At 45.2% G+C, this 27,855-nt stretch overlaps 1 protein-coding gene across 1 annotated transcript; it reads left to right on the top strand.

Annotated features, from left to right (window-relative positions):
- Positions 1-27,063, top strand: TMCO1 (transmembrane and coiled-coil domains 1). Its single transcript, XM_090046732.1, has 7 exons — positions 1-156; positions 3,784-3,861; positions 8,490-8,549; positions 11,092-11,138; positions 12,109-12,176; positions 16,607-16,751; positions 26,546-27,063. Exons 1-7 carry the CDS (start codon positions 87-89, stop codon positions 26,642-26,644), a joined length of 567 nt encoding a protein of 188 aa, XP_089902858.1. The 5' UTR covers positions 1-86; the 3' UTR covers positions 26,645-27,063.
- Positions 27,064-27,855: the final 792 nt, after the last annotated feature.

Below are 27,855 nucleotides of genomic sequence, written 5' to 3'. Positions count from 1 at the left end.
CACTGACTTCCGGAGCGCGGAGCCGGCTACTGCACGGCATGTGAGTGCCTGCTTCCGGCCGGGGCGTCTTCCGGGTTTGGGGCACCATGAGCACCATGTTTGCTGACACGCTCCTCATCGTCTTCATCTCCGTGTGCACTGCGCTGCTGGCCGAGGGTGAGCGCGCCGCGCCGGTCCGGCTCCTGGCAGGGGCTGCGGCGCTCGCTGCAGCTCTGTGTCTGGCTCCGCGTTCCCCGACTCTGCCCCATTTCCGGTCCAGCAGGCCGGCGGGGCCGGGCGCCGAGCGAGAGTTAGGGCGCGTGATTAAGGCCTCTGCTACGTGTTACACTTACTGCGCTATTCGTGGGTCAGTTGTGCAGTAAATGCAGGCAGGTCACATATGCAGAGTACTTCTTGCACCACAAAAAGGTCTCAAGCTATCCAAAATGCCAACCAGCTGTAAAGTTAGTGCTTGCAAACGTGTAACAAGTCTAGAGCTGGCTTCTATCCTGGTTTCATTGGAGTATGTAGCAGGTCCCCAGGGTGGAAAGGGCGAGGTCCGAAATGTCACACCTTTTCAGGGACGCACAAGGCAGGAAGCGGGTGTTCCCTAGAGCAGTGGTCTCCAAAGTGGGGTGCACAAGATGATGCATTGGACTGCGGAAAGAAAATATTAGAACTTCTATTTATATTTATTTTTATCTAAATAAGAAAAATTAAGTATTACTAATACTTAATATACAGATTGATGCTGGCACTTCACTCAGTCGGTATGTTAGATGGTCACGTGTCACGTATGGTACCTGAGGTATCCTGAGGAAGGAGTGGGAGTTCCACAACGCAGAGGGGTTGACAGTTCACTCATTCATTTGCTTTCAGCGTATTGCGACACGTATTGGGGGGGTGTGCTCAAAAATTTTTTACTGATAGGGGTGCGCGATCAAAAAAGTTTGGAGACCACTGCTCTAGAGCAGCGTTTCTCAACCTGCAGGTCATGACACAAAAGTGCATCACAAGAATGTATGAAAGGGTGGCAGACAAACTTTTTAAAATGGAGTCTTCTTTAAAGGAGAAATTGCTGGGAAACTGGCTTTTTCCTTGCAGGCTGGCAGAGTTCCAGCCTGTGAGGGGTTGTATAGGGCCCCCTCATGTCCCACACATAGGGGGAGAGGGGCAGCAGGTCAGGAGTGAGGGGCATCAGCAGGGCTGGGGGGCTGTTTTCTACCTAATCTATTTACAGAGTTGGGACTGGTCATCAATGTTTGCAGATTGGTCTTGTTACAAAAAAGGTTGAGAAGTAGTGCCCAAGATGTTCTGAGAGCCAGGGAACCAAGGCAATGGATAGGTCCGTTACGAAATGGGGAAGAAGTGTTCATAATAGCAAAGGCAGAGAAAACTGGAATTCAGTGTTTTCCTTGCTTTGCTCTTCCCACAGAAAAATAAAATTGTGACCTTACAGAATAAAAGTTAGTAAGGAGAAAGCTTGCATCCCAAAACAGGGAAAGAACAACATGAACACATCTAAATTCACTTAAGGAGTGTTTAAGCCTGAAGAAATTCACTGCATTTTGTAAGGAACTATTTGCAGTAAGCTGTGAACAAGTTAGCAGCTGTTTTTGAAAACTCATTAAGGATAGGTGTGTCCCAGAGAACTGGGGAAGAATGAATATAGTATCTTCCTCTTTAAAAAAGAAGGTGGGAGATCTAGATCACTGAGTCCAGTTTAGATTCCTGGAGAGATTCTGGAACACATCATCAGTCAATACATTTACAAATAGAAGATAAGATGACAGTATGCCGTGTCAAGTAGAGGTTGTGTCAAACTAGTTCAGTTTTTTTGTGACTGGGTAACTGGTCTCATGGATAAGTGGGGTGCAGAAAATGTGATGCCTCTTATCTTCAGTAAGGCTTTTAAGACTTTCACGTAACATTCTCATAAGCAAACTAGGGGATTCTGGTATAGATGGAATTGCTGTAGTGTGAGTGCACAGCTGTTTGAAAAGAATCACTATCAGAGTAGTTATCACTGGTTCACTATCAAACTGGGAAGATGTTTGATGTGGGGTCTGACAAGGGTTTGTCCTGTGTCCAGTTTTCAGTATTTTCATGTATGATTTGGAGGATGAATAGGACTACTCCTGTGCAATTTGAAAATGATAGTATGCAGGTGGGGGAATTGCAAGTATCTGGGAGGACAGGATCAGAATTCAAAATAACCCTGGCAAATTGAAAAGATGGTTTAAAAATGGCAGGGTAGAATTAAATAAAAAGACTTTCAAGTGGAGAAAAAAAAATCAAATGTACAAATGCAGAATGAGAAATAACTATCTTGTCTGAAGTATGACAGTAAAAGCTCTGTAAAATAGATTTCAAGATGAAATGAGTCAATAATGTAATGCATTTGCAAAAAAGCGGAATCTCATTTTGGTTTGTATTAACAGGAGAATCATATGTCCACACTTTGTTTTCCTCTGAACTCATTTCCCTATGCTTTTCTTAGAACAATGTCAAGAGGTTTAGAAAGCATAACTTAAGAGGACAGTTTTAAGGAACTGGGTTTCTCTTAATTTGGAGAGAAGAAAGGGTAAAACATAAATCTTCCAAAATTTAAAAGGTCACTATAGAAGAGGACTATGAGCAATTGTTCTACATAGGCTCTAGAGGAAGGAGAAAAGGAAGTTAATTTCATGTTAATATTAAGAAAAAAACCCTTTATAATAGTTTTGGTGGTGAAGGACTGGAGCAGGCTGCCTGTAAGTTGTGGAATCTCCTTTCCAGGAGGTGTTAAGAGCACTTTATACCAGTAGCGCTCAACCCATCTGGCCCTGCATGTTGGATGAATAGTATGGGATCAGACCACAAGCTGGATCCTGTGAATAGAGTTGGTTTGCAGGCTGGATACAGTGCAGGGTTGGTCCGTAGGTGTGACTTGGTGTGCCAGACCAGCCCTATGCACCAGATCCAGCTTCAGAGCTATCCTGCATGCTGGCCCAGACCCTACACAGCAGATCCAGCTGTAAGACACCCCTGCATGCCGGTCATTTGGTCCATGGGGCTCCCCATGACTGTTGAGGATTGCTGGGAGGTCTAGAAATTTGGCATCAGGGGAATAGTGGCATCACCCAAAGCTGTGACAGTTAACACTGCCATCACTTCCCTGCCCCTCACAGACTTCTGGATCTGTAGGGACCTCCACAAGCTAGATCTAGCCCACAGGCTATGCCACCTACTTTAGACAAATACCTGCAAGGTATGGCATAAGTATGATTTATTGTGCCTCAGTGCAAGGGGTAGGCTGGATGATCTTAGATCTCTTCCCTACATATCTCTATTTCTGTGCCCTACAATTTATAATTATTTGTGTTGGTGTATTGTGAAGGAACTCTTAGCCTGTTCCATTGCTCCTTTTTGCAGTGAAAAGTGAAAAGAGGAAATAAAAAGATGCACACAACTCCCTGCTCCAAAAATGTAGAATTGAAAACAGGAAACGGGTGAATATGGAGAGTACAGGGAATATGGATAAATGGGGAGCAGAAAAAAAAGAGAGACTGTCTCAGTCAGCAGGATTGCTGGCAGTTTCAGTGCACCAGCTTAACTTAAGTTTTTGAAGGCATCATAGAAAAGGAAAGCTTAAAGGAGAACAGCTGAGTGGCTCCATGGTGTTTTACAGGGTTCTATTTTACTGTGTTGCAGTGTGCTTTGCATAGACTTCACCAAGTCATTGCAAAAGTAACAGTCATTTGTATTTGTCTTAAGAGCATTTAACCTACCTACTGATTTTGTGTGATTTTTTTTTTTTTTCAGGTATAACATGGGTGCTAGTTTACAGAACAGACAAATACAAAAGACTAAAAGCTGAAGTGGAAAAACAGAGCAAAAAATGTAAGTGCCTTTTAAATCAATAATGTGCTGCTACTTATTTGCTCATCCTGTCCTGCTTCAGGAGCTTTCACATTAGGGTCTTCTTTCTGCAAGATGTTCCTTGTGTCCTTTTTGCTTGTAGGATTCTTCGCTTCACCCTAGAGTTCTTGAGGACCTGACAGCATGGACAGTGTAGTTCTGTTCTGTGGGGAGGTAAACATCTTGATTCAGTTGAGACCAACATACAGAAGTTGCACCAGTGCAAATGAAAAACCTGTTTTTGAAATGGTTTGGAGAAGGCTGGCACCTTACAGATGCTTTGATTCATAGCCTCTGATGAAGTAAACTATTGGTAGTGAAAGCTTACGCCTGTCTGAATTACTTAGTCTAGAAGGTGCCATTCTACCCTGTCTTCTGCCTGTCTCTAGACTAATATTGCTAACTACCTCTGTCTGCAAATGGATTGTAGTTATTCTGGTGCATCTTCTTTATCTAGGGAGGACTCAAAGAGACTAGGAAATGAATGGAGAGGTGACTCCAGTGCAGTAAGAGGGGGAAAGGAAATGAGTGATGGAGATGGAGGGAAGAAGAGAGCAAGAAATCATAAGGCACAAAATAGAAGTTAATGGTGGGGAGCCAAAGCACCAAGTTAAGTGAGCTGAGCTTTCAAGCTTGCCCTATACATACTCTATGCTAGTTCCCTCAGTAAGGGCTTGCTTCCACAGTGGATCTACTGCAGAATTCACACTCTGCCTTGCTTTGCAGAACCTTTCCCATGTAGACAGAATCCTAGAGAAAGCAGAATAGCCATGGATGAAATATGGTTCATGTCTGCCCCATGAGTGTTTTACAGTCATGGAAAGGCAAAATGTGGACACAGATTAATCTAACACAACTGTGTATTTTGCTGGTATTGTTTATTCCAGGCCTCCCCTGTGTGAATCAAGCCTTACTAATAAATGGGCAGGCCTGTTGATGTAGCTGTCAATACCAGGAGCTTTTCTTGGATTTCCATGGGATTGCAGCTCTTTAGACCCCAGCTGATGGAGTTCTGGCAAAAGTCTAGAGGGAAGGAAGGCATAGGCCCAGGACTGTAAGTTAACAAAGTAACTAACATTCCAGCAGAAGATTAATAGTAATGTTTTAGGCAGTGGACAGATGTATAATTAAATTTTATTAAAGATGGGCCAGGGAACAGTGATTTGCTGCTCAGAAGCATGTCTGCTGAACTACTGTAGCCATTTTGTCTGGCTGGTCTTACACTGGTATAAATGGAGTCAAACTGCTGTAATTTATAGCTGTATAGGAACAGACAGATGAAAACATTACACTGAATCAGTGAGGACTTTAGGTAAACAGAATTATTTTGTTTCTCTGTACAGCTGCTGGCTTGGATGCTGTGAGATAGGCAAGAAACTGGTATGAACTAATCTCTGATTACTTGAGAGTCGTAGAAAGACTTGCAGTGTTTCAAGGTTATCTCAAAGCTGTGGTCAACTTGGGACATATATGCAGGTGGTAACTAGTTGCTAATTTTGTAGTTATGATATCTAGAGGGAAATGTGAGAACAAAATGCATGAGGTAAAATTTCAGAGTTGATTAGTGTTTGTTAAAGATTATCTATGCATCCTTTTAAAAAGGAGCACTTGTGTGGTCCTAGTCAGGCAGTAGCAACTCTTGAATAGAGAATCTGTGAAATAGACTGCCCCGCCACCATTAATCTCCATATCCATACCAGGAAAAACCACATTTGAGATTAGTAAGTGCTCCTGCCAGTCTTATCAATCTCTTGTGGCTTGAGAAAACAAATTAGACTTGCAGTATGTCTTAAAGGTAGAAAAGTTGGCTATTATAATGCCTTCCTGAATCTTTCTCCATAAACACACTTGTGCTAAATCACACAAGCCTGCCTCAGAACTGATCATGCAAAGGTTGCAAGGTGTAAGTCTGGTAATGTGGCAGTGGTAAAGTTGCATGATCTTGGAGTGTGGCTGCAATGACAATAACTTCTGAAGAAATTGTATTGTTCAGGGCTTTATATTCTTCCCATGGCCTTGCTGAGCAAACTTGCATAAGCTCCTGGTCTGTTCACCTGAGGAATAGTTGTTTTATTGACTAGTACACCTCACTTGTAACCCCTTCAGTACATTAGGAGCAGATGAATACGTGTGCCTGGGTTGGTACCAGGGGTGTACTAATAGAGATTTTGGGGGCGAATACCAATAGCCGATTTTTAAGGAGGCATATTGGCCGATTCCGATCCAATTTCCAGTACAGCTGCATGCAGCTGGTAAGTTCGTTGTGGTGGATGGGGAATGGGGAATGGGGAGGGAAGGGGTGAATGGGGGCAGATCAAGGTCCCCTGCAGTGAGGGAGGGAGGGGGCAGTGGCAGGTGCTGCTCCACCATGACAGGGCAGCGTGCGGGATGGAGCTTATTGGGGGTGGGGGAGGGCAGCTTCTGGTGCTGTGTACACCCCAGGAGGGCATGGGGGTGTTGCCATCTGGATCTGCTTGGGGTGGGTTGCTGCTGTGGGCTGGAGCCAGGGTTGCGCTGGGCTCTTCTTGGAGGGGGTGGGTCTCAGAACGGGGACCAGCAGCACTAGGAAGGGGGCTGCAGCCACCCTAAATTTTGCTGTCGCCCTGCTCCCAGCACTGCTGCTGCACACCTGACGCAGCCCCAGTTCTTCCTGGTGTGTGGGTGGGGATGGGGTGTTGAGCTGGGGCTGTGCTGGGCACACAGTGGTGGCAGCACTGGGAGCACAGCTATGGCAAAATTTGGGGTGACTGCAGCCCCCTCTGTAGCCCCCGCCCCAAGCCCTGGCCCAACCAAGAAGAGCCTGATGCCGCCCCGGCTGCAGCCCACAGCTGCAGCCCGCACACCTCTTTTCACCCTGTGCTGATCTGGGGGCACATACTGCATGCCCCACTCCCGGGACTCCTGAGGTGCGTGCAGCAGCAGGAGTGCCCCCCCTCCCTCTGATGAGCCACAGCTCCGTCCCCTGCCCTGTCTTGGCTGGGCAGCCCCTGCCAACTCTCTCCTTCACCATGGGGGTCCTTGATCTGCACCCCCCTACATCCCTTCCTTCCCCCCTCCTCTTCCACCACAATGGACTTACCAGCTGCACGCAGCTCTCCATGCTGCAGGACTCTGCTCATAGCTGCCTGGGTGCTGCGCCATGGCTGCATGCATGCACAGGCATTTATTGGCCAAATTATTGGTCCCATCAGGCCAATTTCCAATGCAGCCAATTTTCTTTATCTCAGTACTGATCCAATATCGGACCAATGTATCAGTGTACCTTTAGTTGGTACTTCTTTGCAATACTGTATGATTGGCTTATAGGTTGCAACATTGTTTTCTGTTGCATGCCAACCCACCCTTCCAGCATTACAGATTTTGCTTCGGCTATCACCTGGGTTAATGATTCTGATGCTAAAATGGAGTTGGTGTCTGAGGGGCTGGTGAGATGTAAGTGAAATGTAAGGAAGAAATCTTTGGTGCCTAAGCTTCTAAAGCTGATTCTGTAGAGCCAACCAGGGTCAATAATGGGGTTTATTGGTAAAGTAAAAATGCTAAGATATGCAAGGAACCAGTATGTGATTCAAAGTGGGCCCTTATTGCTCATTAGGCTGCACCCCATGCCTTCATCTACCTATCTTAATATCACAAAGTTGGCTAGATAAGCCTTAAACTAAAACTTGGCTTTTGCTTTCTGAGAATGTCGGGCAAGGGTGCCTTCGTTATAGAGTTTTTCACCAAAGCTTTGGGAAGTCTTTACATATGGATCAAGAGCAATACGTTCCCTAAAATTTGAATAAATACATGTCCAAAACCCATATGCTACAATTACAATTCCATTTGTAGTTTGAAAAGCACAGTTGCGGGTCACAGCATAAACTCATCAGGTCAGCTCTCAGCTTTGTGAACATCTGTTGACTTTGCCTGCAGTAATACTGCATGCTGCTTGCAGATGTCTTTGGAGTCTCCTGTCTAGGCTGGCTTTCTGGTGGCTGTTGTAACTAAATTTAGACTTGCCATTTATTTTGGAGTGGTTGTACTTTAAGATTTTGAAAACGTTTCGGTCCTAAATGGAAGATGAACAAGAATGGAACAGGTTGTGTCAGGCTGCTGGGGCAGCACTTCACCTGGGAATGCCTGCCTACAAAAAGGGGATATAAAAGAACACAGGCCACCTTGTGTTTTACTTCCCACTGTAGATGGCTGGGGTCAGAGCTTTCCTTGTAAAGCTCTTTTCATCACACTTGCTGAATCAAAAGTACAACTCATTATGACAAATCAGCCAAGGCTGTTGGAGCCAAAATGGTACTTGATCACTTGGTTAACAGTGTAATGAGCTTGTCTCTGGTCAGCTTTAAAGTTTGGTGTTTTGAAATTTCCCTGTCCCTCATCTAGGATCAGTGCTTACAATCGCTTCCTGGTCTTCATGGTCCTACTAACCACTTATGATAGTTATGTGATAGGTTAGATACTAACTACTACAGTGTCAGTATCGGATTACTTCCTTTCTCTTCCTGCCTCTATTTTGGAGGTTTTGGTTATATTTCCATCTGGGAAAGGAAAACGGTCAGTAACTTAATTAGGTTGGTTATGTGAAAGTGATTCAATATTTTCCTTGCGCTTTGCAGTGGAGAAGAAGAAGGAAACAATAACTGAATCAGCAGGCCGACAGCAAAAAAAGAAAATAGGTAAGAACTGTAGGAGATATGTGATACTCCAGAAATGAAGATGGAGTATCTTCACTCCCAACTTTTTCCTTTTTCCCTGGGACTATTAAGAGTATATCACAAGGAAACCTAGTTTCTGTGCTGCCTAGACTGAGTTTAGACAAACACAGTAGCACTGGTATTCCGACACATACTATTTGTTGCCCAGAACGTCTTACTTGATTCCCTGATCTGCCCCTATAGCCTCAACTGTTACCAGCCACTATTCCTCAGAGCTTGTGGCTGCAGTGTAGTCACCATGGAATAATGTTATATTGAAGTTTGGGTCCAAGCCTAGTATGAAACCTATTTTTTCGAAGTCAGATTTTAATATTCTTTTCTTTATGACATGGTTAAGGGTATTTGGACTGAATTTGTGCTTCTATGTTTAATTTTATTTTTGCCATTAGTTGGGCTAATAATACCTGTTTTTGGATACTTTTATTTTTTGTTGTTTCTTTTCTTTACCCTTAAGTTACTAATGTACACGTTGGACTTTAACTCCAGCTTCATATAATTTTGATACCTCAAAAAGGCAGCTGTGAAGCCTTCTATGTGCCTTCCTGCAGCCACTCTCAAGATCTGTTTGACATGTTTGAGTATACAAATTGGGGCACCCCAGAGGGGCTTCAGAGCTGCATTCCCAGGTCAGGCACATGCTGGGGGAGGGGGCGGCACGGGGGTGGGGGGCAGCGGCACAAGTAGGACTGGTTATGTTCAGTGGCACCAAGGCTGAGGTGTAGATGTGTACCCACAGTGTTTCTGGATTGGAGTATTGCAGAAACATGGTGTATCGTTAATGATAATGCCTTTCCAGGCCTAGTATGAAAATCTAAGTTCCAATAAGTCCCAAGGAACTAAAAGCAGGATGGGGGGTGGGGGGGGGTGGTTATTGGCAAGACTGTGGTTTTGTTGTTGCAGTTATGCACATCTCAGAAACTGCACTTGGAAAAAACTGAAATCTTGGAAAATTGTATCTAATTTAGTAAATCATTTTATGTAGTTTAATTTGCCCTACCACCCCATGGTACATTCAGATGGGAGACTGCATTGCCTAATAAGGAGTGTAGTTCATCCAGAGGTGTTCTTCTCTAAAAATGTGTCCGGTAACTCCCAAACTATAGCTTATGTGAGGCAACACACCTCTGTAGGAAAATGAACTTGTAGGTTTTGCTTGGTTCTGAGGTTTGGCAGCATACTTAAAACTACATGAATTAGTAACTATTCTGTAGATACTGTTTAGCCCACAGTTCTGCTGTGAAATTCATTAATAGTTATTGTACTAAAATTGTAGCATTATTCATAAGCATTCAATAAAGGTGTTGCTATTATTTCAGTTAACACTTTCCGTTACAGCTCCCTGTATTTAAGAACTTTTAACTTTAGCATTTAAAAGGCTCCCTTGGTGTAGCTACCCCACAAAAGAGCCATGCTATAGAAGTCTTTTGTTCTGATGCTTGAGGGGAAAAATACCCACTGTCCTTCTCCAGCGTCTTTTCTTTCTTGCCCCTTCAATTTTTCTTGGTCTTCCCATCCATATTAAAGCTCCATATTCCCTGCTTGCGTAGACTAGTCTTCTAGATCTATGTGGTATATCTGAGTGGAGCAAAGCTGGTAAGGGGATGTGGTATCAGAAGTAGATATGAAAAAACATCATTGTTCCATTGGGTAATCTTGGCGTAACTTAAGGCAGCTCTTCTGAACAAGGGTAGCAAATAACTCCCTCTAAAATTTTGATGTGGCCCATTTGATTCCAAAGTTTGGAGTTTGTGGTATCTTTTTTGGAAGGGTAAACAATGTTTCAAAAAAATGTTTTTTGTAACAGGTTAATAGTGTTTTACTTAAATATTCCAGAGAAAATTTAGGTGGAAGATAGAGCTGGTGGCACCTTACAGACTGACTAGATCAGAGAGGCATGAGCTTCTGTGGGCAACAAGCTGCTTTGTCACATGCTAGAAATGGGTGAGAGAGAATGTCGTTCTTCTGTGAAGAGTTCTTGAGATGTGCCCAATTCATTAAGCACAAACAGTAGGATTTTAATCATATGTAAGAGCAGCTCTCGGAGTAATTTAAAATTTTAAGTTGCCATTAACACCTTCATGATAAAATCCTTGTTAACTTAGTACATTTTACTGTGGTTGGGACTGTTCCCATAAAAATTCTAATCAGGTTGACACTCCGTCAGATATGCAATACAGAGGTAATATTTTTAGCTATGTTCTTATATTGTGGTACCTTTTGTCTGAATCGGCAGTCTTGAAATTCTGCACATTGCCTTCAGAAGGGCTCAAGGTTTGACTCTAGCCTTCCTATGGTATTTTTTAATGCCTGCTGTGCTGCATGTTGCTCTGATTGCCTGAAGCCAATTGTTCATCAGTCTGTAATGTCTGCGTACATAGGCAGACTGTCTTGGAACTACTGTTGCCTTAAAGAGCAGGAAACCTGAGCTTTCTTGGAAGTGAAACCTCTCTGGGTTTTGGATTGGCGTGGCCTACAATAACCTCTGTTCTTCATTACTTTTCAGAGAGGCAAGAAGAAAAACTGAAAAACAACAATAGGGACTTGTCTATGGTAAGAAAACTGTGAATTAAGGGCAGTTCCCAATTCCAAGAGCTGTAGGATGATCCTTAATTGCCATCCCGTGGAGTACAGATGACTACTGTTCATAATAGCATGTCTGTATGGGTTGTACCTCTAACAACTGTGGGCTTTTGCATGGCCCATAGAATTCTGCACTAATTACCCCACTAAACCTCATGCATTTACTGCTTCCAACCTCTACTTAGTTTCATAGTTTGTAGGGTCGGAAGGGACCTGAGCAGATAATCGAGTCTGGGCCCCTGCCATGGCAGGAAAGAGTACTGGGGTCAAACTATCCCAGCAAAGTGTACATCTAGCCTCCTCTTAAAGACCTCCAGGGTAGAAGCCAGCACCACTTCTCTTGGAAGTTGGTTCCAGATCCTAGCTGCCCTGACCGTGAAGTAGCACCTCCTGATATCTAGCTTAAATCTACCCTCTGCCAGCTTGTTACCATTATTCCTAGTCACTCCTGGTAATGCTTCTTCATGGTGACTCCAGAATAGAATTGGTATTCATGACTTCCATTTGTTTACCCAACTTTTCAGGTAAGCCCCAGGTTTTATTATTTTTATACCACAGTGCTGGCTATGCAGCCTCCTGCTTACCATAGGTTTGATCACCTCTTGGTTAACAGGATAATTCTTTGAGTTCTCCCTTCTTCCTGTAAGCCCTAATGGTGGCTTTTTGCAACCAGATGTCTCTAATGACTGCTCACAATCTTAGGAGATGCCTTTACTTCTCAGAGAAGTTCTGTCTGATCTCCTCACAGATAGACTGAAAGGCTGAGATGAAGGTTTGCTTTTTCTTCAGATCCTGAGGATGCTGCACTAAACCTTTTCTTAAGAAATTAAGCCCGTGTTCCCTAACTGTGGGAATTCTCCTTTTTTTGTTTTAATTTCTAGTCTCATTTTTCCCTCTGTAAACTGTTGATAATGGATAGCTTTAACCTTTCTGGTTGCAGGTTCGAATGAAGTCCATGTTTGCAATTGGCTTTTGCTTTACTGCACTGATGGGAATGTTCAATTCCATGTAAGTATCAACTCTTAGGGGCCTCTTAAAAAAAAGCCTTTAAAGTGAACATGTTATCCTTTTCTTTTTATTTCTGCCCAGCTCCAAGATGGAGCATTGCATGTAATGCTTCTCTCCAGGCCAAATTTGCCAGCAATTTTAGTATGCTTGTTGCTCTAGAAAACATGACCAGGATGAATTTCACTAGTTCAGAGTGGCTCAGTAGACATCAGATGGACTACTGTCACCTTGGGGCCATATTATCTTCTCTGCAGGGTGGATGAAGTGCCCAGGAAGTATTGTACCAGTTGCTGTATGGCTCTCTATGGGGATACAAGATAGGCTTTATTATTTCAAGATTTTTAAAGGAAATTAATTGAAGACCTGCAGAAGGGATGAAATGTTGCTTCATTTTGATTCTATCCTGCTGCAAGCTAAACTGGGTGAGACCTGTGTAGTACTTGATTGCAATAATTGCCCAACTCTCTTGTTTTCTTATTTCTGGGCATCAATGTGCTGTTCAATCCAAATGTCTTAGCACCCCTTAGATATGGGCAGTCTCCCTGGATCCAGGTATTCCCAGGTTGGAAAAGACCTGGAATCAGCATTTATTCAAGGAAAAAAATAGTTCCAGCCCTCATGGTTGCAGAAGAGCCTTGAATGTGAGCTCAGCCTTGAAATGAATAGTATTCCAGAGGCTGCAAACAGCCCGAAACACTAGCTTTGAGATGCAAATAGATCAGTTGACTGATGAATCTGGAGCTTAAAGAATAGAGGGTAATAGATAATTAAAGGAGTCATCAGTAAAAAAAAACAACAACAACAACCAGGGAATAAGTTTATGCTGCATCCCCAACCTGACTTTTGTTCCTTCTTGGGCACCCAAACATCCACCTTACTTATGGACAACCTCTTTGATGCAGAAGCCATTGTTCACATAGTTCTGTCTGAAGCAAAGTAATGAAAATGTGGGGCTAATTTAATAATGCCATTGCTATTGTGTTAATTCCCCGTTCATTCTCTTAGTTACTTTAGTAGAACCTCAGTTTCTAACTGGTCTGAAGCACTATTGGATTTCCACCAGAGTGGTACAGACACAAGGAACCTAATTTGGTTCCAGTTTGTGGGATGCACAGGGCCTTGAGTCATCCCCATTTTAAGTGAAGCTGTAGGAGAGAAGAGATGCATCTTAAATGACTTGTCCAAGGTTGCACAGCAACTTGGTGACAGAATCCTAAGGCCCTGACTTGAATTGTGCTTGAACCCATTACACACATCTTCCTGCTTCTCTATGGTGTTGCAGTACATGGCACTCCATTTTCTGTGACAGTGCTGACCCTAGGGCTCTCACAGTGAGGAGTGTAACTTCAGGGCAGTTCAAAGAACCTCATTGAAAAAAGGTAGGAATGTACATGGGGGATTGGTGCCTCCTGACTGTAGGGCTCCCCCAGTGGCTGATTGCTGACCAGAGGTGGGGGGCTCCCCCCAGTGGCCAATTGCCGACCCCAGAAGTGCTACCGGAGCTTTTCAGGGGGCCACTGGTCAGTGTTCCCCACTCTCCAGGCGGTGAGGGCCAATCTCAGGGGGGGCATGTGCCCCCTCTACACATTGCCTATGGGAATGTGAGTTAATTTAAAACTCTTAAAAAGGAGTTGATGTAGGCTGGTTAGTGTTCAGATAGGCACCTTTTTCATACGTCTAGATAGTGTCAGATTATTTGCTTTGCACATTCTTATTTTTAATAGCTCAATGCTAGAGCTAACTACATTTTTCTTGGTGGGACTACAAAACTACTGCTTCCCCCTTCCATCACCCCAGGGAAGACAGCACTGATTGATTCCATTCCATAATCCTGATGCTACCAGTCATGGGACTGGCTTGCAGTACATTAATTGATCATTAATCATTCTGTCCCTCTCTGCTTGGTTATATGGGGGAGGTGATAAGAGATGTTGCCAGCTACAACTCCTTATTGGTTGTAGTGGTTTTTGCCACTGTTTTCTTTTGTGGTTCTAATAATGCCCTTTGCTCAACAGTCTTTATGATGTGATCCATAAATCCACTTTCCTTACCTGACCATGGCACTTCCTAAGCTGCAAGTCAGCCCAGATGCCTATGCAAAGCTTTAGGAGACACTGTACTTTGGGGAGAGAGGGATGTAACTTCAGGGCAGGAACTCATCCCATAGTTGATAATGCCTGTTATGGTTACTGTGGTACAAATGAGAGGAATTCTTCAAGTTTTCCCTCTCCTAGTGTCCTGCTACAGGTGAAATGTAGCCCAGCTATATGTATGCGAAAGTCTAGGCATAAATTCCAGCATCTAGAAAAGTTCTGCCAAGGACAGTCCTTTGTTTTGAGCTGGTTATAGGGCAATTTCAGCCTTGTTGTGGAGTCAGGGACAGAATCAGGCCTATCATCCACTGACATAAAGGGGTGCATTCTGCCCCTGAAGATTCTGTTGGGTTTTTTTTCTGCTTTTACATCTGCAGGAAGATGACTTCAGATTTCTCTGCCATCAAATTTTAAAATAAGCACCTTTCCTTAAAATGACTGGTTTAAACACAAAGGTACAAACTGACATGGTGGTTTGGGGAGAGCATTGTTAAGTCATTTTATCTAGGAGGACTCTCAAGTCATGAGAGAGGTCACTGTTACTTAGCTTTCTTCACAGGTGTTCTGGATAAAGCAGCAGAAAGCAGAAAAAAAACAGTAATTTGCACTTGGAAATGTCACCCCTTCTTCACTATTCTACTTTTCTCCCCTTTGCTCAGCTTTACAGCTTTATCTATCTTACAGCTTTATGGATGATAGCGATGGGGGTTCACTTGAACAGAATATGGTATTTATACCTTCAGACATGTGCTTCGTAGGCTGGGCTGGGTTCCTATGTGATAATAAATGCATATAAGAAATTCCATGGCCAAGTATTTGACTCCTCCAGAAAGCTCAGCAGGCAGTGTATTCAGAGAGCTGTACTTACTATGGTAACTAGCTGGGCAGCCCCTGCTATTCTATGCTATTGAACATGGGATATGTAACAGTCCAGGGATGGGAGGGATGAGTATCAGGAAAGTTGGATTAAATGCTAAGAGTTGGATTAAATATCACATTGAAGAGCAGTAGCTGAGTGAACAGTCATACGGAATAATCTCTTTGCAGGTTGTTGACTAGGAGTAAGGAGACCTACAGTTGCATATAGACTGGGGATCCTGACAGATGGGATGTGTTGAAGAAATTTGCTGTGCTCCTTGATGCTCTCCTGCTACTAGCATCTCATTCTAGCCACTTCTGAATCCCCCCACCTTTGCACTTTTCACCACTAGCTGATAATGTTCTCATTATAGCCTTTAAAACTTAGGTTATCTGCTTGAAGAGAGAGTGAGTACCTCTGCATACCACCTCTGCGATGCACTTCATTCTCACAGTGGCAATAACACACACGTCTAAAACACTAGGGGCCATTACTGAGAGATAAACATCCTTTCCTAGTCCTTCTGCCAAACTGCTTGTAGGATGTAAGCAAAATTGGCATGTGTTAAGTCCATAGCTGTGTGAATGCATCTCCACAGGAAAGAGGGCTCATTTAGGAATTCTTGAAACCAAAAACACCTGTTAGAAAATCAGTGCACGAGGAGAAAATAACTTCAAATTTAGCACATGCTGATGAAGTATGATGCACACATTTCCTCCTGAGGTAGGCTGATTTGGGAGGGGTGTACAGCAACAGATTCTTGACAGTCTATCCACATTAAACTTTGCCTAGCTTTTTGGAATGTGGAATTGAAAACTTTCCAAAGAACGGAGTTTCAGAGGCATCTAGGAATATAACGTGTCCCCTGCTTCTGTAGGAGCTCTCCAAGACACTCTCACATATTTCTTTTGGTAACTGACACACATAACAACTCTGGTAAAAGTAGAAAGTTGTTTTTTGGTTTGCTTTTGGCTGTGCCTCCATTTTCAAGATGCAAAAGTTCATCAATTTACAGTAACTGCACTACAGTTGGATGGTAGTTGTCCAGCTCTTGAGTTAAATGCTAGCATCTTTCTGGAGACAAATCTGCTTGATTTGGGTTTTAATAGCAGAAGTTGATACTTGAGGATTGTGATTGCTAAATTAATCTATGATTTGCAAAGCTTGGCTGGTTGAGCTGCAATCCAGTCACTTATAAATCTGCCCTGAGGAGGCACTATTTCTTTGTCATTCTAAAGCAACATCTGACAGGCCCGCCTAGTCCATCAGATGGCTGCTGCTGTAATGCCAACCCTGTGGACATTGTGCACGCATTAGTCCTGTCTGTTAGTCTTTTTGGCTTGGTGTATATGGTGGTGGGTTTTGTCTTGGTAACCTTTTCCATTTAAGGTATTCATTCTGGTGTTCCAGTGTGAAGCCCATCCCTAGACTGGGATATGTGATTACCATCTCAAATCAAGTCCTCTGTTCTCTTTCAGATTTGATGGACGAGTGGTTGCAAAACTCCCCTTTATCCCTCTCTCCTACATTCAGGGTTTGTCCCACCGCAACCTGCTGGGGGAGGATTACACTGACTGCTCCTTTATCTTCCTTTATATACTCTGCACTATGTCTATCCGGCAGGTGAGTGTGCTGCATTGCTTCCTGTGAGTGAGGAATGGGTAAAGCTTTTTTCTATCACCTAGTAAGAAGTAGCAAGTGACTACTGATCAGTGTTTATTGTGTCTTTGACCTTGAGTTGTTTGAGAGTTTTCATATTAGCCTCCAATTGCTGTGAACTTAACCTAACAAGAAAATGTGGTTCAGGGAAGGGTAATATCGTATGTGCTCTTATCTCACCCCACGAGAAGCACTTTGGGATACTTGAACCGATTCAGAGAAAATTGCTTCAGCCATAGTATCGCTTCTGTCCTAGGACCTTTGCAGATAGACAGGATCTGCCTTCCGCAGCAGACAGGTTGCTGACTTGACTGACTTCCAGGCCTGGAAAGGAAAATGACTTATTAAAACATACATCTGCAGTAATGTCAGGAAGGAAAAATACTTCCATTTTACATTTACTGTAAGATTACAGGTTACAGGGTTGGGTGGATGAGAATAGGATGGGATTCAATACTGACAAGTGCAAGGTGATGCACCTGGGAAGGAAGAACTAGCACCATACCTACAGGCTGGGGAACTCTCTTCTTGTCAGTGCAGAGGCAGAAAAGGATCTTGGAGTCATCATTGATGCCAAGATGAACATGGGCCGGAAGTGTGGGGATGCAGTCAGGAAGGCCAACTGCACTGTGTCATGCATCCACAGATGCATCTCAGGCAGGTCCAAGGAGGTGATCCTCCCCCTCTATGCGGCACTGGTCAGGCCGGAGCTGGAGTACTGCGTCCAGTTCTGGGCGCCACACTTCAGGAGGGATGTGGCCAGCATGGAGAGGGTCCAGAGGAGGGCCACTCGCCTGATCAGAGGGCAGCAGGGCAGGCCCTACGAGGAGAGGCTGCGGGACCTGAAACTATTCAGCCTCCACAAGAGAAGGCTGAGGGGGGATCTAGTGGCCTGTTACAAACTAGTCAGAGGGGGCTAGCAGGCACTGGGGGAGTCCCTGTTCCCCCAAGCACTACCAGGAGTGACTAGAAATAATGGTCAAAAGCTGGCAAAGGGTAGATTCAGACTAGATATCAGGAGGCGCTACTTCACGGTCAGGGCGGCTAGGATCTGGAACCAACTTCCAAGAGAAGTGGTGCTGGCTGCTACCTTGGGGGTCTATAAGAGGAGGCTAGATGAACACCTTGCTGGGGTTGTTTGACCCCAGTACTCTTTCCTGCCATGGCAGGGGGTCAGACTTGATGATCTGTTCAGATCCCTTCCGACCCTGCTAACTATGAAACTATGTCTGAGTGCCCTAAAAGGCCAATCTGCATCCAGAATACAGCTGAAAATGAAGAGTCTTGGGTCAAAACTTTGATCTCCCGAGGTCCCTTCCAGCCCTAATGTCTATGAAATCTATGAAAACTTCATTTTGCTTGAAGTGTCTTATTCTGTCATTACCCTCTCTCTGGTGAGCTGAAAACATGCCTTTCCCATTAGAGTATAGTCTGTTCCCAGTTGGAGATGGATGGAGCCAATGCTCAAGGATGGTGGCTGATGGGAAAAGTCACGCTAGACAAAGTCAGTAGGACACCATTCTGGACTGCAAATCCTCCACAAGCCCTTGCAGCCCGTTCAGGCACAAGGAGAAACTTCAGTTTTGAAAATGGAAAGCATTTCTTTGTGGTTTGGAAAACCCTGTGCTGCCTAAGCTGTTGATGCCAGCATTTCAGCAGCTGTGAGGCACTGAGGCAGGACTATGGGTGAAAAAGCAGTTAAACTGACAAAGAGCTGCGAGGTGTGACTGTAAGTATGAAGTGTTGGCAAAGACTGGTGGGGCTCAAAATGCTTTTGGAAATATACTCTGCTTGTCAGATTTTCTCTTGGGAGTGAGGAGAGGTTAATAGATGATAGGGGTTGGGTTGATATTGATACACTTAGCTGCGAATAAATGGGCTGCTTCTCTATATTTATCTTTCCTCTTGCTTTGATTCACTTCCTGAATGCTTGCTGCTTATTTTTCCTTGACCTGCAGATCTCTTGCTTTTCCTGTGGAGGTGCCAAGGGACTTAGCCTTAAGCAGGTCAACAAAGGAAATGACTTGTGCCAGCTTCTGACAGAGGGGTCAGGATGGCCTTGGTGATGTGGCTTAATAATAGAAGGACAGTTCCTTTATCCTTGAAACTCCTGTTAATGAATCAGGTTCTTGCTATTCCTTCCATAGCAAGAACCTGCATTGGATCAGATGTGCATCCAGTCCTACCCAGAGAAGCGAGGCAAACAGGTTGGCTAAAGCCAGTACCTCCACAGACTTTTATTGCATGCTGTCAGCCATTGCAGTTCTCATCCAGTGTTTTTTCCCAGCCTGAAACTGGAGCAGCAAGCACTGTGCTGAAAAGATTGAGTGGCTTGTTTAGGTTCTTTTGTAGTTTTTCTTTCATCCCCTGGGAGGCTTTTAGGCTGTTTCTTGCGCTGATGGTCCAGCACCGGTGTTGGCAATATTTTGGGGCCTGGAGAAGTAGGAGTAGAAAATGCTTCAACCTCAACTTGTAAGATGTTGGCTTGCACCTGGGGAGCCGCAAGGAACCCAATCCTTGTTGTGGCAGTGCAGCCTCGGCCCCTTCCCCAAGTCTTGTATGCTAAGCCTTGGCATGCCATGAGCTGGCATGCATGCTGCGGGTTGCCACCCCCTGGTTTAGCAGATAGCACAGTATAGTGGGGGAACTCTCCTTGCCATCAAACTGTTACACTGTGGATCTGTGCCTTTCTGTTTTGAAAGCCATGTATTATTTGCTTTTAGGCCCTGGAGATTGTAAGCTGTCAAAGCAAAACTAAACTGCTCTGACTGTAAGGTTGCTCTGCAGTAATTGGGTAATTTGGGGATTTTAGCTGCTAAACATCCCAAGGCAGCTGGTTTTTGTTGTTTTTTTTTTTTTGTTCCCAAGAAAAATCTTGTGGTTAACTTCAGTCCTGTGCATTTCTGGCTTCTAGATTTGAAACAGTAGCAGAAGAATGAAATGAGTGGCCAAGAACAAAAAAGCTTTTATGAGAGGCGTTGAAGTGGTTGGGCCTGAACAAGCCTTCAGTATAAAATTACAGGAAGGGTCTTCCACACTGCCTTGGAGAGGGTGTTTCAACTCAGTATCTTCTTAGGTTGCAGACTCTGTTAAGCCTATTTCTACCTTTGTAGAGCTGACATGCATGCTGTTCCCAGCACTAAGAGGTACTTGTTCCATTTTATATTCTAACATACATTGCTGAGCTGTATATAACATTGTTGAGTGCATTTGCTTTGTACATCTCAAAATGGGTTGCAGGGCTGTGTAAGTGTTGTTAGCACAACCTTGTAGAGGGGGAAATGAAGCCTTGAAGGTGAAGGGGGTTGCTAGGGATTTGGCATTAGTTTGTGCTAGGAAAAGCAGTAGAATGTGTGAGACCCTGACAAAGCAGCTTGCCTCTTCTTTTAGGGGAGACTGTTAGCGGGGAGACTGTTAGCTTTGAACTAGGCCACCTTTTCAGTTAGTGATGTTTGGAGCTGGCTGCAAGGTGGGGCTGCCCTCATGCCTAAAAGTGGGCTTCTGGGAGCCGCCTACTTTAATCTGCTAGGGTTGCTTTTGGCTTTATCACTATTAAAATAAGCTTCAAATCACTGCAGTACTTGGGAGTACCTATGGGTGGGAGGTGAGAAGGGGCATGGGAATTGGAGGAAGTAGAGAGATGGTTACCAAAGGTACCATGCATATGTTTTTATGTTCAGGATCTTGGTGTTATAGATGAGTTTCATAACCCAAGACTCATTATGTACATTAAAGAATATACTGGCAGGGTCAGGTCTTGAAGATCCTTGCTATCCCAGAGGAACGGAGAAGGGGTGGGGTAGGGAGGGTTTCTGTTGCCACTTCTGTGCAGCAGGTGAGAAGAGCTGCACTGCTCACAGAGAGGACCAGGCAGCAAGTAGAGAATCTGGTGAGTGACTTCTCTGTTAAGGAGCTTCTCAGCTGAAGCTGTGACTACACCCTGAAAGGAAGAAAACTGGGGAGCCCAGGGTAGAAGGATCCTTGAATGTCCAGAATAGCAGTGGCCTTGATAGGGACCTTCCAAAGATGTGGGGTCCCTGGAATTGACTTATGGGAAGAAGTACAGTATCTCCCAGGTTCTTATGGGGGATATGTGGTGAAGAATGCTAGAGTTTGAACTCTGCTGGGTTTAACAGAAACACTGTTTTTGGGGAGTGGGTTGATAAATTGTTGCTAATTCAAACAGACATTACTTCGTGGTGGGGAGGGTGAGTAACAGCATAAGTATTCTTCACTGAAGCCTGTAGGATAATAGTCTTCAGGCACGTGGATGGTGATAAACACTTCAAGCACTGGCTGGAATCCATATTGTCTGTGACCTGGGGCCAACATCTCCTGAAGTATCCAACTTGCCATGAGTAACTTCCTTTGCGCTGTTCCCATCTCCCTTTGGCACGTAAATCCTGTCCGTAGTTCCTTCTGCCTTCCTGTTTGGAGAGAGGAGTCCTGCTGGGAGAGGCTTTTTAATGGTCCTTGAGCTGCTCAATCTGCTGGGAAAGTCTGCTGCTGAAATCAGTGTGATGAGGAATGTCAGGTTTACATCCTCTGCTTCCCTCATCCCTTACCCAAGCACTAAGAGCCTTCACCTGTACTGTTTGTGTGGAAACTAATAAACCTTTATTGCTCAGATGTTTGCCAGTTCTTAATTTCCTTTTCACACAAGCCTGAGCTGCAGATTAGGCCTTTTCACTCCGAGAGTGCTCTGTGTGTGAGAGGGTGCCAGCTATTATTACCGTTGCAGACAGGGAAAGGAGAGAGAGAGAGTGAACTTTCCCACACGTCCTGATGGTTGGGTAGGGAGCCCAGTTGTTGCCTCCTTCCTCTGAAGCCTCTTCAGGGTTTCAAGTAGAAGGCAGAAATGGCATCTTTTCTCTCAGTCGTGATTGTGAAGTGGAGAGAATTCAAAGAAACACAGATAGGCCAGAGGCTGTATTGCATGAACATGCAGTATTGTTCCTGGCTGCTGAGTGCTTCCCCATGGAGTCTTTCTTGCAGACCAAGCTTCTCTATTCTGTGTTGTGGACACCCATTTGATCAGGCTGTCTGTATCCCTGGCTCCAACATCAGTGTTCAGGGCCATCTTAGTTCTCAAAGTTGTTTGGTGAAAGCCATTTTGCATTTAGCATGCTGTGAGGTTCGTTCCAGTTATGGAAAGAAGATTGGAAACTGGAAGTGGAGAAACCTTGGCTAGAGTAAGCTAATTGTCAACTCAGTAAGCTTAGGTTTGTCTGCCTAAGTGCCTGTTAGCACTCATCATCCCCACTCCCAGCAGCCAAAGTGTCTGAGCAGCTAGAACAGTGGTTTTCAACCTTTTTGATGCAGAAACCCCTCAGAAAATGCCAACTCTTAGTTTTCACCCATGTTTTGACAGTGGGAAAATAATAGAGCAATTTTTCTGTTGCAAAGAATTTGGAAAGACGGCAACAGGTCAGAATGTTTCTGATGCTATGGATTCTGTTTGAAATCTCCCAGTTTGTCGTGTGAATCATGTTTGCACACCTAGCAGTGCTAACATTGCATGCCACCCTGCAGCATCCTCTAATTAGGAATCGCTGAGCTAGGACATGTGGGGTCAGTGCTGATGTTGACAAGAGTCAGGACAGTGTACTACTTGGCTCCTGACCTGTCATGGCTTTGATGCTTCAACCCCAGATCCCAGGTAACTGTCAATGTATTCTGATTGTGAATCTGTAGCACCCCCTACTGTTATCTCTCTTGATAAAGCAGAGGTTTGTCAATCTCTTGTGCAGGGAGCTTGATGAGAAGCAAACCACAAGAGGGAGCTTCTCTCAGCTAAATATCATTATTGTCTGTCTGTCCAGATACCTTGCTTCTAAGGTGACATAACACTTCTAAATGTGCCCTTTGCCCGGCTGTTGCCCCACCAAAGGATATGATTCAGGCAGGGGCTGTTGGTCTGCTTAAGGGGTCATCAGCAGTGTTGACTGTCAGTTAAACTACGGTGTATTTTACTTGTATTGCATCAAAAGTGCTTGTCATTAACAGGTGGTATAAAGCCAATGATGTTCCCTTTCACCCTTTCCCCTCTCCCTTCACCCACTTCCTTTTTTCATTGCTTATAACAAAAGATCCTGGTTTTCTCTGATTTAAAAAAAAATCCCCAATTTTCAGTTTAAAAAAAGTAACCCTAAATCTACATTGTTCTGTGATTAACATGAAACACCACTAATATATAGACATATGTAGTGGTGTTTCAGTTTAATTATGGAAAAATGTGGATTTGGGGTTACTTTTTTTAAAAAACTGAAATTGGGGATTTTTTTAAATTGGAGAAAACTAGGATCCCTGCTTATAACACATTCATTTGTGTGTGGGCTGAACTTTTCCTTGAAGAATCTATCTCAAAGCAACTCCTAATTTTGGTGTGCAGAGTTGAGTTAGTAGCTCTGGTGGTGTGGTGGGGGATTCCCCATGGGTTTTTCTCAGTAGAAAAAGTCAGGATCTATCAAGTTTCTACCTGACAGACTTCTGAAAAGGCTCATCCCTCCTCCCAGCAGTCAGAGTTTCCTGAGCAGCTGGAATACATGGGGCTGAGCCATGGTAGGGATGGGAGTGGGGCTGGTGGTGGTGGTGGTGGGGTTATGCAGTCCTTTTGTTCTCTCTTGTTCTGTGCATGTTCAGACATTCCTGTTTCTCCTCCACTGCACTGAGGCAGCCCTTTGCTTCAGTCCATGCTCCTACTACAATCTGGTGTTGTGACTAAAGAAATTAAGTAGCTTTTCTTTAACAGCGCTTTGCATAAAACCTTGAAACTTGGAGTTTTGCTGTAGGTCTTAAATGAATTTATGGATGTAGTTTCTTGATATATTTTTTCACCCTTCATGTTCCACAGACATGAGTGTGTTTGCATTGAATCAGGGTTTTCAAATACTTAAATGCAGCAGACAAGCAGAAATGCAGAAGAGGAAATTTCTTGTTACTAGGTTTCCATTTCTGCGCTGTTTTTTCTTGTTTATACTGCCCTGTTCCTGTCTGTGTTCTTGGTTCATACCCAGATTTCTGGTTTGAACCCAACAGCTTTTCCTGGTTGCTAAGTCACTGCCCCAGTTCTAATTGTGTTATGTCAGACCCTTTCTTTCTGGTTTGCAGATCCTCAGGTCCAAGGAGAGACCTTCTCTTGACACTGGTTTCAGGAATGTGAAACAGTAAAGCAGGTCTGCTGTTGTGTCTGTGAGCAGACGTCTACATGTGCCTTAAAGTGGAATTGGAAAGAGAATTTTAAAAGCTTACGCATAGAAAACAAAACATGCAATATCTACTGTCCGCAACGAGAATCCTGTCCCTGTCCACTGGTTTAATGGGTTATATAGCTGAAGGGGGAACTGAACCACAGTCCTAAATTGAAATGTTCCTTTAGCAATAAGATGTTTGGTAGGGAAACGCACTGCAGATATGAGTGTTGCATAAGTAGACTTGACTGGGTGGGTTATATTGTTTCCTGGCCTTTGTGCCTGAATACAGGTATATCACACACCTTAACCCAGGGGTGGGCAATCATTTTGGCTGGAGGGCCACTTAATGAGTTTTGTTAAGGGCTGCAGTGTTAGCCCCACCCTTTGACAGTTCCCTGTGGTGACAGAGGGGCTGGGGCAGGGGGAGGGGCAGATGCTGCACAGCTGGGGCGGGATGGAGCCGTGGCTTGTCGGGGAGGGTGGGGAGGGGATGTGTGGCTCTTGCTGTTGTGCACATCTCTGGGGGAGGCATGGGGGGCATGTGCCCTGTAGATCTGTACAGGACGTGAGGGCGGGTTGCCCACTGCACACTCAGTGTCAGAGGCTGCCAGCCTCTTCCTAGCAGTGGGGTGTGGGCCCAGGCTGCGCTCGGGTAGGGCAGGTGGTGGCAGCACTGGGAAGTGGGTTTACGGGGGGGGAGGGGATACAGCCACCCAAAACTTGTTGTAACCCCTACTCCTAGTGACACCATCATCTGCCCCAAGTGCAGCCTGGGCCCAGGCCCCCCTGCCAGAAAGACTGGCGCAGCCTCCGGCCCTGAGCACACAGTGGCAGTCTACCCTCGTCCTGCACATGAATCAGGGTATGCTCAGTGGCAGAAGTCGCCCCCCCCGATGCCCCCTAGATGAGCCGCAGCTATGTCCTGTGCCACCCCAGCTGTGCAGCTCCTGCCCCAGCCCCACTCCCTTCCTCACTGCAGGGGCCTCGATCTGCCTCCCCCTTCTCCCCCACAGACTTACTGGCCAGATGCTGCTGTCCACACTGCCAGGCTGCACTCCTGGCTGTTGCGGCTGCATGCATGCACATGACGCTCATCGGCAACTTTATCGGCCGCATCAACCAAAAAAGGCCGATTGCCAGTAAAGTCAGTTTTCCTTTTATTGGTGCCAATACGATATGGACCGATGTATCGGTGCACCTCTAACTAAAAGTCAAACACCTACTATAACTTATTTTAATTTTATTACAAAAAATATTTTTGTTGTGTTTGTGTATTATATATAGAGATGATCGCAGAATAACTCAAAAATAAAGTTTTACATTTGTATGTTGTGTGGGGGAGATGGATGTGTGTGTATGGTGGGGTGTGGTTGAGGTGGAGTTTGTGAGGGTGTGGCTGTGTGTGGGAGGTCGGATATGTTGAGGTAGGTGTATATGTGGGGGTAGAGTGTGGGTTTGTGGGGTGTGAGGGAGGGTGGGGGGGTATGGGGACCCCTCCCCTCCCCCCTGGTGCGCAGCCCCTACTGCCAACAGCAGCAGGCAGGGGCGCTCATGGCCTGTGCAGGCGCTGCCACCTGGTGACGCGTGACTCCAGCCCGTGCTGCACATGGTGGCAAGGAGTGCAGCCAGACTGGCTCCCCTTTATCACGTGGTGCTCCCTGCGGTGCAAGTGCAGCTCCCTGTGCCACCAAGGGAAGCCCTGTGCGATAGACCCAGCTGCCTTCCTTGCTTCCCCGCTATGCAGGTCCTAGGACTCTGGCGGAAGTGGAGGGGAGCCCTGCCCCCTGCTTCCCAATGGAGTCCCAACACCTACACGACGGGGGTGGGGAAGGCAGCTGGCTCCATCGTGCAGGGCTTCCCCCAGTGGTGCGCGAGTGCCAGGAGCTGCATGTGTACCATGGGGAGCCCTGCATGATAGAGGCGGGCTGGCCTGGCTAGAGTGGCAGCGCTTGCACGGACCCTGAGCACCTGCCACCTGCTGCTTCCACCGGCAGCAGGGGCTTTGTGCCACGGGGGGAGTCCCCATAATTCCCCACCCTCCCTCACACCCACACCCTGCCCACTCCACGGTCCTGCCAGCCTCATGCTCTGTGCTCCCGCCCAGCTACAGCTCCCCTTCCCTCTCCCCTTACCACCTCCCTACCTGCTACTTGGAGCGAATGCTGCAGCAGAGAGATGGAGCTGCTGGATGCCAGGGAAGCCGAGCAGGTTCCCTGGCAGCTGCAGCAGTGGCCGCAGCAGTCCTTCCCAGAAGCTGTGCGGGCTGGGCCTGGTCCTTCTGTGGACAAGGGTGGGAGCAAGGGCTAGGTGGGATACAGTCAGTGGGTGCCCACGGGCCAGATGAAATTGCCTGGTAGGACAGATCTGGCCCATGGGCCATATTTTGCCTGCCCCTGCCTTAAGTAAACGATGTGGGAAGATGGTGGGAGATCTTTGGTGTTGTTAATAAGTGTTGCCATTGTTCAGCCAGCTCTTTCAATCATATGACATTTTAGTAATATACGTCTCTCTCTCTCTCTCTCCCCCTCCCTCTCCCCCTTGTCTTTCTTTCTCCCATTTACACAGAACATTCAGAAGATGCTTGGCCTTGCTCCTTCTCGAGCTGCCACAAAGCAGGCGGGGGGCTTCCTTGGCCCCCCTCCTCAGGCTGGGAAATTCTCTTAAAGTGCAGTTATGCAACTCACTGCAGTTCCTGTTGATCTCAACATCTAAGCCAGACTGCCTTCGGTTTGTAACAAGATCAGACTCCACAGCTTGCTTTCTATGCAGCCACAGTAACTTTTGGGATAGTTACCAGAACCACAGAAGTATCTCGTACATCTGGAGTATTCTACAGACAGCTGTTTTTGCCTGTCAGCTTTGAATCAAGGGTCTGGGCAGATGTTTGTTTCTTGTGTCTGAAGAAATAAATGGTTAGGGGATGGTGCGTTTTAAAATAGTCACCTAGTCCTGTTACAGGAGCAGTGGACCTACTTTGCTTTAATAAAAAGCCTGCAAGAAGCATAAGACTTTTTTGAATCTATAAATATGGAAGCTAACTCGGGATGATCAGATATTAAAATAAACATCCTGGAAAGCTCTGGCCAGTTGTATTACAATAATGTCCCCATTCCATTATGAGCTCTAGCCAGTCTGTCTGTTTTGAGTCTTTATGTGGGATTAATAGGTATGTTTAGTTCACAGTAATGCAGGGAGAAAATGCAGAGTTTGGGCTGGAGTAGGTTTCCTCATTGGTCACAATTCCTGAAGGTACAGTAAGCCAAACCACAGTGTCATGCTGCAGTTGGAGGTTTCTGGTATTGTACCATTGAATATTCATTTGCTCCACAGTTCCTCTGATTTGTTCAGGCTGGCGCTGGTTCTCGTAGTGTTACAGTGCCTGCACTCTAGGTGCCTGCTGAGTTGGAATCTATTCAGTTTTAACCATATCTTAAAACAAACTTGACCTTTAGACTTATCTTGAGTTAAGCTATTATTACATAACCTGACTTGTATGCTAGTGCTACCAACTGTGAATGTATCTGTTAGTGCCTTGGGTTTATTGTTTGCACACATGGGGGAAGGCTGCTGTGCCATTTACTGCACTTCTGAACTAAGTGGTGATCAGTTTGTATGTCTTGAAGGCTTCTAACTTCAGTCACCTTTAGTCTTCAGATCTTGGTTCATTTCTTATGTTCCTTTTACATTGTTAAGTAGTTACCTGGTTTAGTTTTAAGAGCTAGAGCTCAGTTTGCTTGGGAGTGAGGCAGATAGCAGAGGGTAGACTTGAACATTAACCTGGAAGATACATTTTTTATCAGGTTGTAAAAAAAAATAGTTCCTGAATTGCTGAGCGGTAGAATGGCCTGAAGTAACATCATTTCTGCACTGCTGTG

The sequence above is a fragment of the Crocodylus siamensis genome, chromosome 5, assembly GCF_052110815.1.
Source record: "Crocodylus siamensis isolate JL-2025a chromosome 5, ASM5211081v1, whole genome shotgun sequence".
In the NCBI taxonomy this organism is placed as follows: Eukaryota; Metazoa; Chordata; order Crocodylia; family Crocodylidae; genus Crocodylus; species Crocodylus siamensis.
Note: the sequence above shows the minus strand (reverse complement) of the source record. Positions and strands in the feature narration are given on the sequence as shown.